The sequence below is a fragment of the Aquarana catesbeiana genome, linkage group LG04, assembly GCF_042186555.1.
Source record: "Aquarana catesbeiana isolate 2022-GZ linkage group LG04, ASM4218655v1, whole genome shotgun sequence".
Taxonomy (NCBI): Eukaryota; Metazoa; Chordata; class Amphibia; order Anura; family Ranidae; genus Aquarana; species Aquarana catesbeiana.
Window position 1 is genome coordinate 60,278,803 of NC_133327.1, and position 19,931 is coordinate 60,298,733.

A 19,931-nucleotide genomic window follows, 5' to 3' on the forward strand; every position below is an offset into this window, starting at 1 on the left:
AGCTTACGATAATTGGCAAAAGGCAGAAACAACTTTCTAGTTGTTTTAATAGTAATTTACCTATTCCTGCCGGTCCCCTTAAGGGTATCCCAAAGCTGCCTGTCCCTCCAGTGGCTTGACTTCCCACCGCGATATTGGTGCCTGCACAGATGTGTCGAAGGACTCTGCCCAGGCTTTGGGTGCACATCTGGTTTTTTATGCATGGGCAAAGATGGAGAAGACTTGGGACTTTCCTAATAGCCATCTTTGTGTATGCACAGTAAAATAAATGCTCACATCTGCGCATTCACAGGGGACGGGGATAAAAAAAAAAACATCATTCTCACCTAGGCGAGAAATATGAAAAAAGACATTAGTTAAAAAAAAGAAAAATATCCAGTTGTAAGAGAGGAAGGGGAGGAGGCAGGGCAACATGACATGACCTTTAGGCCTCATTCACACCTGAGCCTTTCATAAATGTGCGCAAAATCAAAATCATGCTTTTCTTGCACACATTTCCAAACGTGTAAAAAAAAAAAAAACACGTCGCGCATGTGATGGAGGGAAACCCACATCTAATTCACATAGGTGTGAACCCGGCCTAACAGTTTATTATACAAAACATGTCTTATGTTGTGTCATGATATGCTTATGGCTCATATCCCCTGCACGGGATTATCTTTATTATTATCGTTATCTTTATTATTATTTTTGCTTCTTATATATTTCAATAAAAAAATTGTACCAGGGAAAAACACGCGAAAAGCTACACGAGTGTAGTGGTGTCCCCATGGGGACGCTGCGTTTTTCAGCACCACACATCACCCTGCTTGGTCAGACATCCATTTCAGGAACACTTTCTCCAGTCAATGAACAGTTGTACAGGTCAAAAGATCACCAATGTAAAAAGCAGAAAAACGCCCAAATCTGCCTAAAAAAAAGTTCTAGAACTTGTTTGAGCTTAGCTGTGTACACACGAACGGAATGTCCGACAGAAAAAGTCAGACGGGAGCTTTTCATCGTATATTCCGACCGTGTGTATGCCCCATCGGACTTTTTATGTAGAAAATTCTGACGGACCCAGATTTTTCTAAATTTTTCCAATGGAATCAATTGCTATTGGGAAAACCGATCATCTGTATGCTGTTCCAACGTACCAAAAACGACGCATGCTCTGAAGCAAGTAGGAGACGGAAGCTATTGGCTACTGGCTATTGAACTTCCATTTTCTAGTCGTACGTGTTGTACGTCACCGCGTTCTGGACGGTCGGAATTTTGTGTGACCGTGTGTATGCAAGACAGCTTGAGCGGATTTCCATCGGAAAAACCTTCAGATTTTATTCTAACGGGAAAACCGGTCGTGTGTACGGGGCATCAGGCGTTTTGGAGTGGAGATGTGAACCATCTCCATAGAGAATAATTGATTTTTTCCCCTCCAGCGTTTTGTAGCTTGAGGCTTCAAGCTACAAAACGCTCAGGGGTGAATAGGGCCTAAGTCCTAACATTTTCCTAGTAGCCATTTGCAGATGCAGGTCTGCAGTCCCCTCTGTGGTAGCAACCATTTTAGATGAAAAGGATAGTTGCGCTAACTGATACTTAGTGGACTACTGATCCCAGAAAGTCCGGTGTAAATCCTGCCAACCCTCCTGGCTGCAGTGACTTGAATTCAACAACACCACAGTCACTCCCTCTGGCTCCACATTCAATCCTGGCATGTCTCTCTCAGAGCTTCTCACTGTGCTTCTCACTCACCGACCCCGGCATGGATCCCTCCTGATTGACTTTCCTGGCAGTGCTCCCAACTGTCCTCCTCCTGCTCCTGTTCCAGGACACCTCTCAATGGTCGTGTAGAGAGAGAGGCTCCCTCCCAGCTCCCGAGCTCCAGGCCTGAGTTCACCCCCCCAGAAAGGGGGTTCCCTCAAAGGCTACTACAGTTTAACACTCCATTATCTCAGTTCTTCCACCCGATAACTCCTCCCACAGCAGGCTGACGATAAGTATATATAGGAGGCCTGCCCCCTGCCAATCCTAGTTGGGGATTAGTCAGGGCTTCCAAATACACCCCATGTCACTCCAGCTCTCTGCCCTGCCTCTTTTCCAGAACCTTCTCACTGGAAACAAAGGAGGCGTCAGAGAGCTGAAGCACATGTTAGTCACCTGCTGCTACACTAAACCACTCCCCAGTCCCCAGATCAAAATAAACATGCCTAGATCATAGCATAGGCCTGCCTAAATTTACCTGCACTGGCAGTACAAACAAAAACACTACTCTAGCACCTACCTACCTAGGGTAGAGGGTGCTACATGCATTTGTCACATGTAGGGCAGCCTATTGAAATTAATGACTGCCCTATGCATTGTCTGCATGTAGTTTATGCATGTAGTAAGAAAATGCGCACAAAACGCACATAAACGCTGCCTGATTTTATGAACGCCTAGGTTGCAATGCAGCCTTAGAGTGAAGGACAAATTTAATGCCAGGAGATTTTTCTGCCCATGTGACCGCTGTGATTGGCTGTTACAGTGATCACGTGATTGGTAACCCGTCCTACCAGCTCCTGATTGTTGCTCTGTAATTAGGAGCAGTTTGTGACAGTGAGGTCACAGTGCTGGCAGCGCGTGATTAAGCATCATGCTCCCAGCACAAAACACATCCACATCTATGCAGCAGTATAGAATGAGGCCCACCTTGCTGGCAGGAAGGGGTTCATTAACAGTAAGTTGGCTATTTGCTGGAAAACATTTCCTTCTGTTATCCTACCATGCATTCTGTTTCGAATATGCATCTGAGTTAATAAAATGTATAAAATAAAAATCATTTCCTAATATAACCCCTACAATTTCTTTGCTATACAGTGGGCCTTTGAAAAGCTTAAAGTGACAGCACCACTCTGAGCAGGATGTCACCATCACCTTTGGGTCTTTTATGTGTGGTGATAACCCCGTGCCCTGGAGGAGAGTGGCATCCCTAAAAGGAAAGCGGCGTCTGATAACCAAGAGGGATGAGACACGTACCCCCAGGGCAAACATTCCACGCTGGGCCTGGGAACGGTGACATCACTCAGCCGCACTGAAGTCACTTTCCACCAGGCTAGGGCCAAACTCTATTAATAAAACAAAGAAAAAAAGCGTGCATGGCCCTAAAAATAGAGACAGCTCAGATTGCTCCAGCGCAGGGATGATGAGTGATGAACCTATGTGAAAAGGAAGCCGTATTCCCATTAATGTGATCCTGCACACATAACTCGTCCCGCTGTGCGTGTTTATTTATACTGGGTGCAGAGGATGCTGGGAACAGAACACTAGAGTGTAGTAAGATCAGTTCATTACACTGCATGGGATTTTCCATCAGCCTTGCTCTTAAGTATTGGGCCCCTTACACCTGGGGTCGTTCGGCTGCAGTGCGTCCGTCCTGGCGCTTTAGTGCCTCTGGGAAAGGTGCAGTGCCCAGCCCTGCTGCAGGCAGCCTGTCAAAGTCTTTGTCAGTACTGGTACATGGGGCATCTGTGAGGCCCTGGCTAATTCACCAGTGCCTGGAAATACCAGGAAGTGGGAACCCAGTAAAAATATCACTCAGACCCCATTCACACTTGTCCAACTTCAAAATGTGATGGCCAATGTGTGATTTCCATTGTGACTTTGGCTTTGACCAATGCGATTGTTTTGTTTGTTTTATACACAGTCGGTAGACATGCGCAGAACTGAAAAATGTGTTTTCGTTTCTTAATTTTCTTACAAATTCCAAATTTCAGAACGATTGGAAATCGAAAAAGCCAAAAATTGATCAACCGATCCGAATTCTGTGTGAAAAATGAAGGAGCAGACCGAGAAGCAGCGGCCAGCTGCATCCTTAACAAAAGATAACTCATCAGCTGTCAGCGGGTATCCCCACTGACAGCTGAATGTAAACTAAAGAATGTTGGCAATGAAAAATAAAGGAAAAAACCAGCATGGAGTCTCCCCCCCCCATCCATGCCATACGTTTTGGGGACTCTTATCCGAGCATGCAACCCAGCAGGTCAGGAAAGGGGGGGAACGAGCGAGCGCCCCCCCCCCCCACACACACACACTCACTGAACCAGACCAGACCACTTGCCCTCAACATGAGGTGGGTGCTTTGCGGCAGGGGGTCTCTGTTGATGTTGATGGGGACAAGGGCCTTCTTCCCCACAACCCTGGCTGGTGGTTGTGGGGGTCGGCAGGCGGGGGGCTTATCGGAATCTGGAAGCCCCCAGATCCCAGCCCCCCCCCCCCCCCCCCCATGTGAATGAGTATTGGGTACATACTACTCATTAACCAAAAAAAAAAATGTAGTGTAAAAAATGACAGAACACAGTTTTTGACAAGTCCTTTATTTAAAAGAAATTTTTTTTTTAAGTGTCCCCCACTGTAGATCCATCGTCATTCATGACACCTGCCGCCACCGCCGACCCAAAAAAAAGAAAAAGAAAAAAGGTCTGCTCCCGCCATCTGCCAGCCCCACTGTCTGACAGTTCTTAAATAACTAATTGGTGGGGTCACCTGATGACGTCACCGGGTGACCCCCCCCTTGTGACATCATCGACGTCTATGCTGGGCCAATGACATCACAAGGAACCGGGGTCACCTGCCATCTGACAGGGGTCAAAAGTCGCATGGGGTCAAAATTCGCACACGTGTGAATGAGGCCTAAAGGGGGATTTCAGATCAGCATGCAGAGCTTCATTCTGATGTGAATTTTTGTAAAATGGGGTAGGGGTTCACTTTCATTTGTATGTAAAATTCCATATTTTTTGCATGCTTGCTGTACCATATTTCCATGAGGGTACTGCACATATAGACTGACAGATTTCCTTTCTAGTGGCCATCTATAGTGAGAGCTACATGACAACCAGTCCAGTTGCATTTTCAGAGGGAGAAGTCCGCAGCAGAAGCCTTGTCATTTCCATCAGGTTTATTATAAGGCGGGGTAATGCCTAGATCATGGCTGGTTCACACCAGAGAATTGCTTCAGGGCACACGCATTGAAGACTCATTATCCCACGTTTTACATGCGTTGCATTAAGAGGCCCCTATCATTTTAAAAGGGGCCACGATGCACCAAAGATGCTGCATGCCACGTTTGTTTTTAAACGCACTGCAACACTCAGATTATTCACACCTGGGGACTGTGGTGCTTTACACTCTATGTACCCTTCAGTACACTATATTAGTGCATTATGGTGCTATTAAAAAAATAACAGCCCTGAAACAGAATGCAGGACACATGTTGCTGAGCGTTAGCGTTAAAATGTGCAGTTACAGACAAAACATGATGCAGAACTCATTTTTGGTGCAGCGCTATATATATCTATATATATCTATATATATCCTTCCTATTCATTGTCTGTTTCCATTTTGTTAGTTGTTATTTATATCAGGTACTTACTGTATATAGCACCATCAATTTACACAGCACTTTACAAATGTATTGTATAGTCACACCAGTTCCTACCCTCAAGGAGCTTACAATCTAAGGTCCCTCACATTCATACACACTAGGGCCAATTTACCTCCCAGCATGTCTTTGGAGTGTGGGAGGAAACCCACGCAGGCACAGGGAGAACATGCAAACTCCACGCAGGTAGTGCCATGGTTGGGATTCAAACTGAAGGTCCCAGTCTGCCAGACAGAAGTGCTAACCACTTAGCCACTGTGCAACCCAAGGTGTTGTGTCCTTGTTTGTTGGGAAAACCAACTTTTCAGAAATGCAACATTGATGTGAAGAGCCTCAAAGATTATATTGGTAAGTATTCTTTACGCTCTTTTAGCGCACTTTGAGCCTGCGTTGTAACACACATAAAAGGCAATGGTGTGGACAGGCTTTAAGGGGGTGGCTTGTGTTCCCTGTATACATTTCAAGGCTTCATTTTCAGGTCTGACCGCAGTGTACAGGTAGCAAGCTCCCGGGTCCCCTTTGGTCTAATAAGAATCTCCAGAGTTAGGGACAGCTGACATCCTTCTATGTAGAGTGGGTTACAAGGCATGGTGGATGTAATGCAAGGTAGATTCATGGGCGCCAGACACTTCTTGAATGCAAAGAGATTTATTTTCTCTTGAACAGAACTGTGGGAGAGAGGATTTAGGGCCAGGACACCCTTAAGTAGTTGCAATGGTAATTATCAGACTCTGAGACTTCTTTAGGAAGACAGCTGTTCAGGGAAAGACAACCAGCAGGACACCACATCTGCATGTGTAGGATTGCTGTCTCCTATGGCACAGTCTCATAACAGTTTCTAACATAGGTTGTAACGAACTTCTGTACTTCCTCTACAATCACTTCTTGTAGATCTTCACTCCACTGAGCTCCCAGTCTCTCTCACTAGACTTGAGGATCCACTGCTACTGGATCTCCTGAGCTCTTCCAACCTTCTCACTGAGTATGTTCCTTAAGCGTCACAAAGCTTAACAGTTCTTTCTATTCCACTACAATCACTTCTTGTAGTTCTTCACTGAGCTCCCGTTCTCTCACAAGACCCCTTGATTCACTGCCACTGAATCCCTTGAGCTCCTCCAATCTTCACTGTAGTATCTTCCTCAAGCGTCACCCCCGCCTCTCTGTTGGGTCCCTAACTTGGCACTCAAGATACCTCTCAAGCTTCACCCCCGCTGGCCTGCTCGGTCCCTGGCTTGACACACAAGGCTGTTCTGCAAGTGTCACCTCTGCTGGCTGGGTCCCTGACTTGATACCCACTGAAGTTTCCTGATTCTTCACTGTCCCCGGTTGGTGAAAATGCTGCTCTGGTACTTGCTTCAGTTACTCACTGTGGTCCCTGGTAATTAGGCAGATAGTCCCTTACTGACGACAGCTTTCCCTCTACCTCTGACCACGACATGTTCTCCGGCCGGCAGAACCGTCACTTTTGGTCGGACTGCTAGCCGCAGTCCCGACCCTAGGCTGCTCTCTTGCTTCTGGATAGGCCCTCAGACAGCCTACCAGCCAGATGTGCCTGGGATAGGCCCCATCTCCAGCCCAGAAGCCCGGGCAATACAACGCACGTCCACCCAGACAGCCATCCAGGTGGCACAGAACATAGATCACCTGACTCCACCCGAATATATAGACTCTCCCAGCAGGACAAAGGATTCAAGAAAACCCCTGCCCATTGGCTGAGATACCCCATATACCCATAACATGACCTTACGTTGCCCTTCTCATATCTAGTACCACCAAGTACCCGACCACCTAGTGGTAGAAGAGAAAAATGCAACAAGGCCAAACTTAGGGAGAAATCAATAGATCTCTAACAATCAACCAGGATAACTATTCCTGGCAAGAAAATTTGTGAGGAACAACCCTGCCTAAACTCCTGGGTGCTACACATGCTACTGGATAGACCCTCAGACAGCCTAACAGACAGATGTCCCCGGGATAGGCTTCAAACTATGGCCTAGCAGCCCGGGACAGCACAACACATGTCCACCCTGACAGCTGTCCAGAACCCCGATCACCTGACCTCACCCAAATAAATAGGCTCTCCCAGCAGGCCAAGGGACCCAAGAAGATCCCTACCCATTGGCTGAGATACCCCATATATTGCTAATATGTCCCTGCAGTGCCCTTGTCTTATCTAATGTCACCAGATACCCGGCCATCTAGTGACAGAAGAGAGAAGTGCAGCAATTCCAGAATTAGGGTGGAATCAATTGATCTCCTATCAATTGGCCAAGGCAACTATACCTGGCAGTTAAATTTACTAGCAACCCTGCCTAACCATCAGGGTGCTACATACCTTTCAGAGGCCTTTGTCCAAACTGTCCCTAGAGTGGATGTGCTTGCTCGATATTAGATTGTAAGCTCCTCTGGATAAAGGAGAAGTATAATGGTTTCATGTAGAGCAAGCAGTGTTCCTGCTATATAAACAATAATAGTACTGTAAATTGAAATGTGATGGATCTTTTTGTATAGAAAATGCTTCCAGCCTGGGCCCTGACCGGGGTACACTTTGTACCTTTCATTCCAGTCGTGGACCCGCAGCCACCTTCTCGTCCTCAGTCCGTGCAGGCTAATACTACATGGCACTTACTGGCGTCGGCTTCCATTACGTTCCTGCAAATAACTGAAGGCAAATCCAGCATGTCAGATAAAATGTATAAGAGAAACAACATATCCCCAAGTGCTGCGGAGCTGTGGTCTGCTTTATGATGGCGATTACACAATCCTGTTGTACTTCACATTTATCATTTGCTGTGGTTTAGAAAATGACCCACTCGCACAGAAAATCCTGTTTTCTAGCCACACTTTAGTTTAGTTTTCAGGCATTTTAGCGCTAGAAATAGCACCTGAAAACTGCCTGCCATTCATTGCAATGAGTGCTTTCACACCCGCGCAGTGCGCTTGCGGGACATTAGAAAAAGTCTTGCAAGCAGCATCTTTGGGGCAGCTTGGCAGCGGTGTATACAGCACTCCCAAAACGCCCTGCCGATTGCAATGAATAGGCAGCGCCTCCGAAGCTTCTGAAAAGCGCTTTGGAAGCGCCGCAGCACGGCCAGTTTTAACCCCATTTTTGGGGTTAAAAGTGCCCCTGCTAGCGGCTGAAAAGTGCCACTTAAACAGCAGTAAAGTGCCGCTAAAACGAGCAGGGCTTTACCACGAACACACAGGTGGCCCCAGTGTGAAAGGGGTTTTAGTGAACCTGTGTGTACTTAAAGGGCAACGTCAACTAAAAAGGGAGGTTTCACTTTTCCTCCTCCTCTAACACTTGCTGAGGTGTTTTTTTTTTGTTTTGTTTTTTTAGGGGGCGGGTACCTATTTCTGACAGGTACTCCTACCACCATTTTATTCTCCAGGGTCTCTGGCAGTAAAAGGGTTAAACATAACAGTGGATTCCACACTGGCTGGAGGTTTTCTAGTTTGGAGGATCTCTCCGCACATGGTGGCCTTTCCTGCCGGTTTTTCCGCTGTGTGTCCCTGACAGTTCCTGTTTGTTCTGCTCAGGTGACATTTTTCTAGCTGTGGGGAAGCCTCCGAGGAATAGTCAGGGGAATCTTTCATGTCGGTAAGGTATTTGCGAAGCGAAAATAAAACATCCAACAGTCTTTCCAAAAACAAAGAAAATTCCCATGTGTGACGTTAGCACCTCAGTTCCAAAAAAAGATCTTATTTACTGCATCGTGGCAATACAGCCAAGGCCAAGTCTGGTCCCTAAGCAGAGTCAGACATAATACACACTTACAGGTCCACCATGTGCCATATTCCACCTGTTTAATCTGCAAGTATTTCCCTGTTACCTCCTTTACCCCCTCATTTAAATGATAATTCCATTACATACCTTATTTTAGACCCAGAGTCATCATCATTGGGTCTCTGTGCTTCTCAATGCAATGCAGACAGACCATGGCTGGTGGGAGGGACTGGCACTTGGTGTAGTAATGTTTTCAGGAAGCGATGTACAGCACCCTGCTGACAGCTCCCACCAGCCATGATCTGTCTGCATTGCATAGAGAAGCAAATAGACCCAGTGATGTCAGTCTGAAGGAGTGGGAAATTCAGGGCAGGCTGCATTTGTAAGCAGACCACCCTAGATAACACTCACATGTGATTCTGAGCCTCCATGATTGAAGAACTGAAATCTAATAAATTAAAGGGGTGATGCATCTTGCATCGTCTAACTCTTTCTTCCCCAGCCTGACTGTCCCAAATTATGTTAGATGATGTCAGATGCCCTTCAGCCAGAGAATAGAGTGGTTCCATCAGACTTTCTGCAAGGAGCTCACAGTGTGCGGTGAATTCAAAGTAGGCAATTTCAGTACAAAGGAGGAGCCTGTACAACACTATGCATGTAATCGATCAATCAATCAATCTGTTTACAGCAAATGGAATGCATCTGCTGTAGGCAGGAAACAGAGGGAGAATGGATGGAAAAGTAGAAAATGAATGAAAAGCAATCCACCCATAATATGGAATATAGGTTTATTTCTTGCTGGGACGCTCATCCTTTTAAATCAATCATCCTAAAGGATTAGCTTCTGGTTTATTATAGCAAATGATATAACGCAGCGGACTCTGGGGATAAGGCTACACAGCAGTCATGCTAAGACTTTCACACTGAGGCGTGCGGGCGCTGGCAGTACAGCGGCGCTAAATATAGCGCCGCTTTTACCATCGTTTTAGCGGCCCCGCTAGCGGCCGAAAAAGGTTTAAAACGGCGCTTAGCGGGCAGGTTTGCAGCGCTGCCCCATTGTTTTCAATGGGAAGGGGCACTTTAGGAGCGGTAAATACAGCGCTCCTACAGCGCTCCAAAGATGCGGCTTGCAGGACTTTTTAGACCGCCCTGCAAGCGCACCGCTCCAGTGTGAAAGCCCTCGGGGCTTTCACATTGGATTGCATTTAGCGGCTCTTTCAGGGAGCTTTGCAGGCACTATTTTTAGCACTTTAGCGCCTGCAAAGCGCCTCAGTGTGAAAGGAGCCTTACTTAAAGCCACAATATGTGTTTCAATGCAGTAAATCATGCTAAGAAAATAACCTAAAATAAAAAAATTCAATGTTATGCTGAATTTCAGGCATTAGAGGGCTCATGCACACGGGATGAAAAAAAACGCCCTGCTTATAAAGGTGTTCAGCATTTTTTTTTTTGTGCCTGTAAAAAGCAAAGCTATGTTAGCCTATGTGGCCATGCACACATAGGCGTTTACAGAAGTATTTGAAGAGGATTTTTTGCAAGCATATAAAAAAAAATACACCAAAGGTGCGTTCTGCAAGGAGCTCATGAGCATAAACGCACATGTATGCACGAAAATATATTCCAACGGCCAGAATAACCACTTGAAGGGCAGGCCTTCTTCGTTCTGACACTTTCTGTTTACAAGTAAAAATCTGTATTTTTTGCTAGAAAAGTACTTAGAACCCCCAACAGAGACCCTAGACCAGTGATGGCGCACATTGGCACCCCAGATGTTTTGGAACTACATTTTCCATTATGCTCTTGCACTCTGCAGTGTGGTTGAGCATCATGGGAAATATAGTTCCAAAATATCTGGGGTGCCAAGGATTGCCATCACTGCCCTAGACAGTAAAATGGTGGGTTTTGCATCTTTTTATTTAACCACTTGCCGCCCGCCATATAGCAAACTAACGGCGGCAAAGTGGTTTCAATACCCTGACCGGACGTCATATGACGTCGCCAGGATATCACCCCGGGGGCGCACATCGCGACGATCGTTCTTGCGGTGTGTCAGTCTGACACACTGCAACACCGATCTAGGTAAAGCGTCTCTGACGGAGACTTTTTACCACGTGATCAGCCATGTCCAATCACGGCTGATCACAGTGTAAACAGGAAGAGCCGTTGATCAGCCTTTCCTCACTCGCGTCTGTCAGACGGGAGTAGAGGAGAGCCGATCAGCTGCTCCTCTGACAGGGGGGATCTGTGCTGATTGATTATCAGCACAGCCCCCCCCCCCAAGGATGCCCAAACTGGACCACCAGGGACGACACCCTAGACCATCAGGGATGCAAATCAGTGCCCACAATGGATGCCAATCAGTGCCCACAATGGGCATCACTAATTGGCAGGCATTATTGTTTGGCACTGATTTGCATCCATCCATAACATCAATTAGTGTACATCAGTGCCACCTATCAGTGCCCATCCATGCCACCTATCAGTGCCCATCCGTGCCGCCTTTCAGTGCCCATCAGTGCCACCCATGTGTACCCATCAGTGCCACCTATGTGTACCCATCAGTTCTGCATATCGGTGCCACCTATCAGTGCCGCATATTAGTGCCCATCAGTGCCACCTCATCAGTGCCACCTCATTGGTGCCACCTCATCGGTGCCCATCAGTGCCGCCTTATCAGTGCCCATCAGTGAAGCCCAATCAGTGCCCGTCAGTGAAGGAGAAAAATTACTTATTTACAAAGTTTTGTAACAGAAACAAAAAAACCTTTTTTTTTCAAAATTTTCGGTCTTTTTTTTAATTTGTTTAGCAGAAAATAAAAATCCCAGAGGTGATCAAATACAACCAAAAGAAAGCTCTATTTGTGTGAACAAAAGGATAAAAAATTAGTTTGGGTACAGTGTAGCACGTCCGCGCAATTGTCATTCAAAGTATGACAGCTGAAAGCTGAAAATTGGTCTGGGCAGGAAGGTGTATAAGTGCCCTGTACTGAAGTGGTTAACATGGTATTTGCGCAGCGCTTTTTCGAATGCAAATTGTTTGGGAAAAATAAACTTGAATGCATTTTAATGCACACAAACACAATATAATAGCCAATTGGTAACATATAAAGGATGATGTTATGCCGAGTAAATATATACCTAACATTTCATGCTTTACAATTGCGCACGTGGAATGGGAACAAACTGTGGTATTTAAAAATCTCCATAGGCGACGCTTTAAACGCCTTTACAGGTTACCAGTTTAGAGTCACAGAGGAGGTCTGGTGACGTTCATAGCAATACCTCAATTATGTGGTGCAATTGCCATTTATGTATGCATGCGGGACCAACACGTGTGTTCGCCTTTGCGAAGCATGAGGAGGCGGGGTGCTTTAAAAAAAAAATATATATTTTTTTTTACATTGTTTCATTAAAAAAAAAGTTTGATTACTTTTATTGCTGTCACAAGGAATGCATACATCCCTTGTGACAGCAATAGGCAGCAACAGATACTCTTTATGGTGAGATCTGGGGCTTATTAGACCCCAGATGTCTCCTCTGCCCTTAAAAGCATCTGATCACACCAAATGGCTGTGATCAGATACTTTCCAAATTTAAAAATGGAGCCGTTTACATCCGGGGAAACAGGAAGTGACAGCAATACTCAACGCTTTCAGTTTCCTATACCACACAGCTCATAGAGGACCTTCCGGTCCTCGACAAGCTCTGTGGTAAGCTGGCGGAACCGCCAGCTTTATTCCGGGCTTGCCACTGGGACGGTAGAGCCCTGAGAGGCACCAACAAGCGGCAGGAGGGAGCTAATTAGCTTCTAAGATGGTTTTTACATAAAAGCAGGTCGCCTCCTGGAAAAAAACAATACCGGGATAATACCTGTAGCTCAGTGTTTCTCAAACCTTTTTGTCTTGCGGTGTACCAAAAATGTTTCAAAAATGTTTGCGGCACACCTGAAAAGATTTAACAGTTTTTGTGTTAAAGAACATTTTTATTTTTACTTATGTGTACTGATGAGGTATTCTCAAACCTTGGCATCCAGGTGTACTGAGGGCCCCTCCCCCTCTCCATCTATAGAATGCCCCTGACACATGGATCAGTACATATACATACAGATAATCTTAAAATAAAATCACAGCCAATCATATCCTAAAAATATATTTCATTCCATTCCCATCAGCATGTTCTGAAATCTTATCTCACACATCTATAAATTGTATGTACAGCCTATTCCAAAGCCGGGGCATGACCCCCCCCCCCCCCCATAGTAATGGGCAGCATGGGGCAGAGTTGGGACAAGCTTTGTTAACTCCTCCCTCCCCAGCAGCACTTCACACAGGCCGGCGAGGCCGCCTCACCTCAGGCTCAGGCAGGTGCAATTGCAGGTGGACACTAAACAGGCTCCTCTCTCAGACGTGTGGTGCTCGTGCTCCCTTCTCTCAGGCTCTGAGCCGCGTGGCACTGGAGAAGATGGAGGGAGGTGGGAGGAGGTGGGTGGAGCTGAAGCCAAAATTAAGTCACTAGGCACAGAGCGGCGGAGGAGAAATTTAAATCTTCTTCCGTTCTGAATGCTGGGGCCTCGCTCTCTCCTTGCGACGTTGTGACATCACTGGTTGCCAGGTGGCAAGTGATCCTAGCAACCAGTGCGGCGGCCGCATTAGAGGCAAGCAGAGGATCGGCCTGCCACCCTGGACTCTGGGCTAATAATGTAAAACAAGTATCACGAGACCCCTGGTCGGCCCCCCTCCCGACGCCTCCCACGGCACACCTGCAATTCTCACGCAGCACACTAGTGCGCCACAGAACACAGTTTGAGAAACACTGCTGTAGCTGCAGGCATTATCCCAGTATAACCAGTTGAAATTATATGACGTACATGTACGTGATTTGGGGCAAATGGAGAAAACATTGTGGCTAGTAGAATGCATTTACACTCAACACCATATGCACATAAACGCATGTACTTAGAGGCATTTTCTTCCTGCAGAAAAAAAAAATCCAGCATCTTGTGAGTATAAATTCATACGCCCGTGTGCATGAGGCCTAAATGGGAACCAATGTTTTACTTAAAGGGATAGTTCACCTTTACCACAAAACTGCCTATGCAGATAAGGGGCATCTGTAGATAAAAACAAACTGTGCAGCTTTGACCAAAGTTGAATAATGCCCTTGCTATAGGTGTAGACCATATATGTACCTTATAAGCCTGAATGGAATACTCCCAGGACGTTGCTAAATGGGGCCTAGTCATCACTGCTCACCTCCACCAGGAGTGAGCTCTGAAATGCTGAGCTCAGAGCTACTGTATCAGGGGAAAGTATGTGATGGGGGTTTGAATCAGAGAAAGAGCTCACTCCTGTGATGGTGGAGGTGAGCAATGATGATTAGGCCTCACTTTGCAATGTCTTGGGAGTGCTTGGCAACATCCTGGGACTCTGGGAGTATTCCAGTCAGGCTTCGGGAGGTATGTAAATGGCCTATACCTATAGCAGGGGTTTTATTCATCTTTAGTCCGAGCTGCACAGTTTATTTTAATCTACAAACATCCCTTACCTGCGTAGATAGGTCTTTTGTAAAGGTGAACTATCCTTTTAAAGAATAATTCTAGGCATGGTATATTTTTCCATAGTTGCATTGGTCCATTGTATATACCATACCTGGCTGATGCCCCTGGAAGCTGGAAAATGCTGGTGAAGGAGACACTGCTACTCCAGCGATCTCCACTCACTTCCAGGTCCTGTGCTGAGCAGCCGGCCCTGATGCATTGTGAACACAGGAGGTCATCCACTCAGCACGGGCACCATTCAGAGAACTCCTTGCATTATCTCAATGAATACAAATCGTTTTCTGATTGGAGGTGGTGGAAAGGCGGGGAGGCGATGTCCGCTCTCCTTTGAAGCTTGTGTGACAACGCCGGAGAATGACTTAGAAACAAGGCCAGAGCGTTGTGCCTGAACAGGAACCTTCATACAAGGGACCACCAGGAATTATTTTAATGGAAGATGCAGATTAAAAATAACTTTTGAAGCAAAAGTTAGCATGGCAAAGTTTATGTGACGCAAAAGTTAAGGCAGCAAAAATGTTTACAACATTTTAGCAGATGCGTTTAAATACATTGTTAGGATATTTGCCAATGTAGTTGAAGCAGAGCTCCACCCAAAAGGGGAAGCTCCACTTGTTTGCACCCTTCCCCACTCCACTGCCACATTTGGCACTTTTTGACAGGTACCCGCTCCCACTTCTGGCTCAGATCACAACAGCAAACTGAGCTGGAAGTTTGGCCCCCCTCATTCCCCGCAGTCTTCTGGGACACATCACAGGTCCCAGATGACTACGGGACCATTCACAAGGGGCAGCGCAACCTGCGCTAGTGCAGTAGGAAACGGGTTGTGAAGCCGCAAGACTTCACATCCTGTTTCCCTCACTTGAAGAATCGGCTCAGGTGAGGACAGCACTGTATCCCTGGACAGTGTCCTCATACTAAAAGTCAGCAGCTACAGTATATTTGTTAATTTTTTGGGGGAAGCCTGGAGCTCCGCTTTAATAAAATGTTTGTTGAAAAAAAAGGAAGATTAAAAAAAGCGTAGACATGCTTGAGGTCTTCATCCATGTTGGGTTTTAAGGTTTTGCAACACAATTCTGTTTGCGGACATTACCAACACAAGGAGTTTGTAACCAAAGGAAAAAAGAATGCGCCATTGTGAGAAGCGGGCAGGGGAGCAGACACCCTAACCCAGTGCTAATCCTCCAACCATCCGGCACAAGGTGCCACCAAGCTTAGCACCACTTAGTACATCTGACCATCTGTCCTATATCTTGATTTAGGAGGGCAGAACCTTGGCTGCAACATTTTACAAGGTGGCACCATTTTAAAGTAGGACTCCGGGCACATTAAACTTTAATTAGCAGATTCATTTACTCATTAAAATAAAGACCTTGTTTAAGTGAAATGGATTTGCTGCTCTGAGAATATCAACATCACTTACACATACACATATGAGGGGTTCATTGCAATATTTTAGGGCGATATTGTGTTCTGTCCTATGAGAATAGATATATAATAAACGTTATATCCGATTTCTCTGAAAAAATATTTTTGAGATTGTGCCAGTTTTCTTATAGGAGGGATTCTTTTGTGTAGTAAACAGAAAAAATCTACAGAGGATCACTCTTTTTGATCGTTCTTAATCATTTGATAGGCAGTGGGGAGGTGATATGTTGCCTTCTTCTCACTTCCTGCTTTAACCCTCAAAACCCTAAAATGCAAACACAACGCACCACAAATGTGTGCATTGTACACGATTGCAGAACAATTCTTGTTCCGCTGATATTTATTTTTTTATTTATTTTTTACTAGTAATGGCAGCGATCAGTGACTTAAAGCGGGACTGTAATATTGCGGCGCACAGTCAGAAAACTGACACTTTTGACAGTTTTTGGGGAGCAGTGACACTAATACAGTGATCAGTGCTGAAAATATCCACTATCACTGTACTAATCACACTGGCAAGGAAGGGGTTAACATTAGGGGCGATCAAAGGGTTAAATGTGTGCCTGATAAGTGCTTTACTATTGTGAGGGAGGTGCTTGTACTAGGAGAAGGCATGGAACGGTGCCTCTAATTAGCAGAGACACAGGATCCATGTCTTCTGTAGTGACAGAACGGCAATCTGCCTCGTTTACATAGGCAGACCGCCATTCTGTCAGTGTACGGAAGCATTGGCGGTTGCCGGTGGACATCGAGTCTGCCGTACCCACCAATCAGCTCCCGCAAGGTACTTGATCCTGCACAGGAGAGCTGCCTTGCCGCCGTATATATCAACAGTATACGGTCGGCAAGGAAGTAAAGAGTGCCTGTCACCAGATTATTCATTTCAACAAAAATCTTCCCATTAAACTATATATGTATATAACTTACACTTAGATCACTAAGGGCAATTTTCCCATATATACTAAAATATATATATATGCATTTAACTATTTTATGCATGTTACTTCCCTGTAAAAGCCTACTTCTTGTAGACGAAAGGTGCTGGGTGTCACCATCTTGGATGTGAAACATGTTTTAAATCTATCCGTCGAACTCGAGTCCGGTCGAAAAGTCCGCTCGTCTGTATGCTAGTTCGACGGACAAAAAGCCACGCTAGGGCAGCTATTGGCTACTGGCTGTGAACTTCCTTGTTTTAGTCCGGTCGTACGTCATCACGTACGAATTCGACGGACTTTGGTGGATTGTGTGTAGGCAAGTCCGTTCATTCAGAAAGTCAGTTGTAAAGTATGTCGAAAAGTCCGCCGGGCAAAGTCTGCCGTAAAGTCCGACCGTGTGTACGTGGCATTAGAGCTGTCATCTAAAGTGGAACTAAACTCTCCTATCCTTTTCAGCCAAGGAAGCTGCTTTTGTTTGATCTGCAACTGCCATGATGCTGTACATGTGATCAGTTATGACTCCAGACATTTGATGATTTGACAGTTTGGTTGAGAGCACAACCAATGTGACCGTTGGCAATGCCGGCATGCCAGGAATGTAATTGTTTTGTTGAAACTGTTAAATCGATGGGTTTAATTACATTTAAAGTGGAACTAAACCCTCCTATTCTTTTTCAGCCAAGGAAGCCGCCATCTTAGCCTCACTCTGTTGCACTGTGCTACTTTAACTGACAATTGCGTGGTCATGCAACGATGTACCCAAACCAAATTTATATATATATATATATCTATATCTATATATTTATCTATAATATATATATATATTATAGATAGATAGATAGATAGATAGATAGATAGATAGATAGATAGATAGATAGATAGATAGATAGATAGATAGATAGATAGATTTTTTTTTTTTTTTTTTTTTGCGCTATAAAAAAAAGTCTGACAATTTTGAAAAGAAAACAATATTTTGTACATTCTACTATAAAACATATCCCACATAAAAATTTTAAAAAAATTACATCTCTTAATACATTTTGGCCAAAGTGTATTCTGCTACATGTTTTTGGTTAAAAAAAAATCCCAAATTGGTTTGCGTGAAAGTTATAGCGTCTACAAACTACAGGATATATACTGGATTTTTTTTAGTAATTGCGGTAATCAATGACTTATAACAGGACTGCGATAGTGCAGTGGCCAATCTGACACTAACTGACACTTTTGTCATTACCATTATTACAGTGATCAGTGCTAATAGTATGCACTGTCACTGTACTAATGACACTGAGCAGGAAGGGGTTAACATCTAGGGTGATCAAGGGGTTAAATATGTGCCTAACAGGTGTTTGTGTGTGTACTGAGTGCTGCTTTTACTGTGGATCTAGAAAAACAAGCTAGATCCCCTGTAACTGAACACAGCTCTGTGCTGTTTACACTCACAGAACTGTTTTCTGTGAGACTCAGAGCTGATCGCCGGGTGCTGGCAGTCAATTACTGGCCAGGTGATCGGCATGTGTTGTGACAAATCACAGCACAGCCGGGCAGGCGCGCCTTAAAGCGGAGCTCTGCTCAAAAGGGGAAGCTCCGCTTGTTTGCACCCTCCCCCCTCTTCCACTTCCACATTTTGGCACTTTTTGGGGAAGGAGGGGGTGCCTGGTTTTGACAGGTACCCGCTCCCACTTCTGGCTCAGATCACCACAGCAATCTGAGCCAGAAGTTCGCCCCCCTCCTTCCCCCGCAGTCTTCTGGGACACATGACCGGTCCCAGAAGACTACGGAACCATTCAGAAGGCACAACAAGACATGAGCAGTAGGAAAACCAGATGTGAAGCTGCAAGGCTTCACTTCCTGCTTCCCTTAATAGAGATGCCGGCACCTGAACCCGAAGCCGATTGAAGAATCGGCTCAGGTGAGGACATTGCTGGATCCCTGGACAGGTAACTGTCCTTATTTTAAAAGCCAGCAGCTACAGTATTTCTAGCTGCTGACTTTTCATTTTTTGGGGGGGGAAACTGGAGCTCCTCTTTAAGCTGGCCATACACAGACCAAATTTCAGCCAGTTCCTGTTCAACCAGACAAAATTTTCTCAGTGGGTGGCCCTGTTGGCTGCCTCCCTTCCAACATTCCTCAACTGAGGAATCAAAGGAGCCAAGTGGAAACCTGTTCGCCAGATGCAACTGCTGTTCAGGTGTTTGACAGCTGGTGAGGCCGGGTTTCCAAGTACAATATCTGCAGCTGGAGATTTGTCCATCCGTGCTGTGTAGTGTGGATGGAGGAATCTGTTAAATCTCAGAACTGAATGGACAGATATACAATTCCTTAAGCGGGCAAAGCAACTCTCTTATATGTATTTCATCTGTGTATTCAGCTTGAATCATATTGGCCCCAATAATGGCATGTTCACTCATTAGGCAGTACCTTACCTTACTGGCTTCATCTTCAAAAACAGACTGGTGGACGTTGCAGGCGAAGAGCGAGGTGGGAAGATCGTTGAAGTCTGTGATGCCCTGAAAGTCTTCTTCAGTAAGGTACCTGGACAGATCCATGCTTCTATGTATGGGGCAGAGTACCAGAAGATCCCCGCCCCCAACCACACAGGTAAAATAACTTGCATCCCTCATCCCGGTTAAGTATAGGTCTTCCCTCATCCTAAACAAAGAACAAAATAGAAGTGACCCATCACAAAATGCAATGGAAAGATAAAAAAGATGGCAGACAAAATGTTAAGACTTCACTTCTTCACCCTTCACTTCTTTAATCTGTAGGTTAACATTCATGGTTCCCCATGCTGAGAGAACATGAAAGAAGAATTCCAGGTATGGCAATTTATACATACACTATATTACCAAAAGTATTGGGACGCCTGCCTTTACACGCACATGAACGTTAA

At 45.4% G+C, this 19,931-nt stretch overlaps 1 protein-coding gene across 1 annotated transcript in view; it reads right to left on the minus strand.

Moving 5' to 3' along the window:
* RCAN2 (regulator of calcineurin 2) overlaps positions 1–19,931 on the minus strand; it is a 229,639-nt gene that overhangs the window by 143,043 nt on the left and 66,665 nt on the right. Inside the window, exon 2 of the mRNA XM_073625247.1 lies at positions 19,465–19,690. Coding sequence (XP_073481348.1) covers positions 19,465–19,689 — 225 coding nt within the window. The 5' untranslated portion in view covers position 19,690. The remainder of the gene's footprint in view (positions 1–19,464; positions 19,691–19,931) is intronic.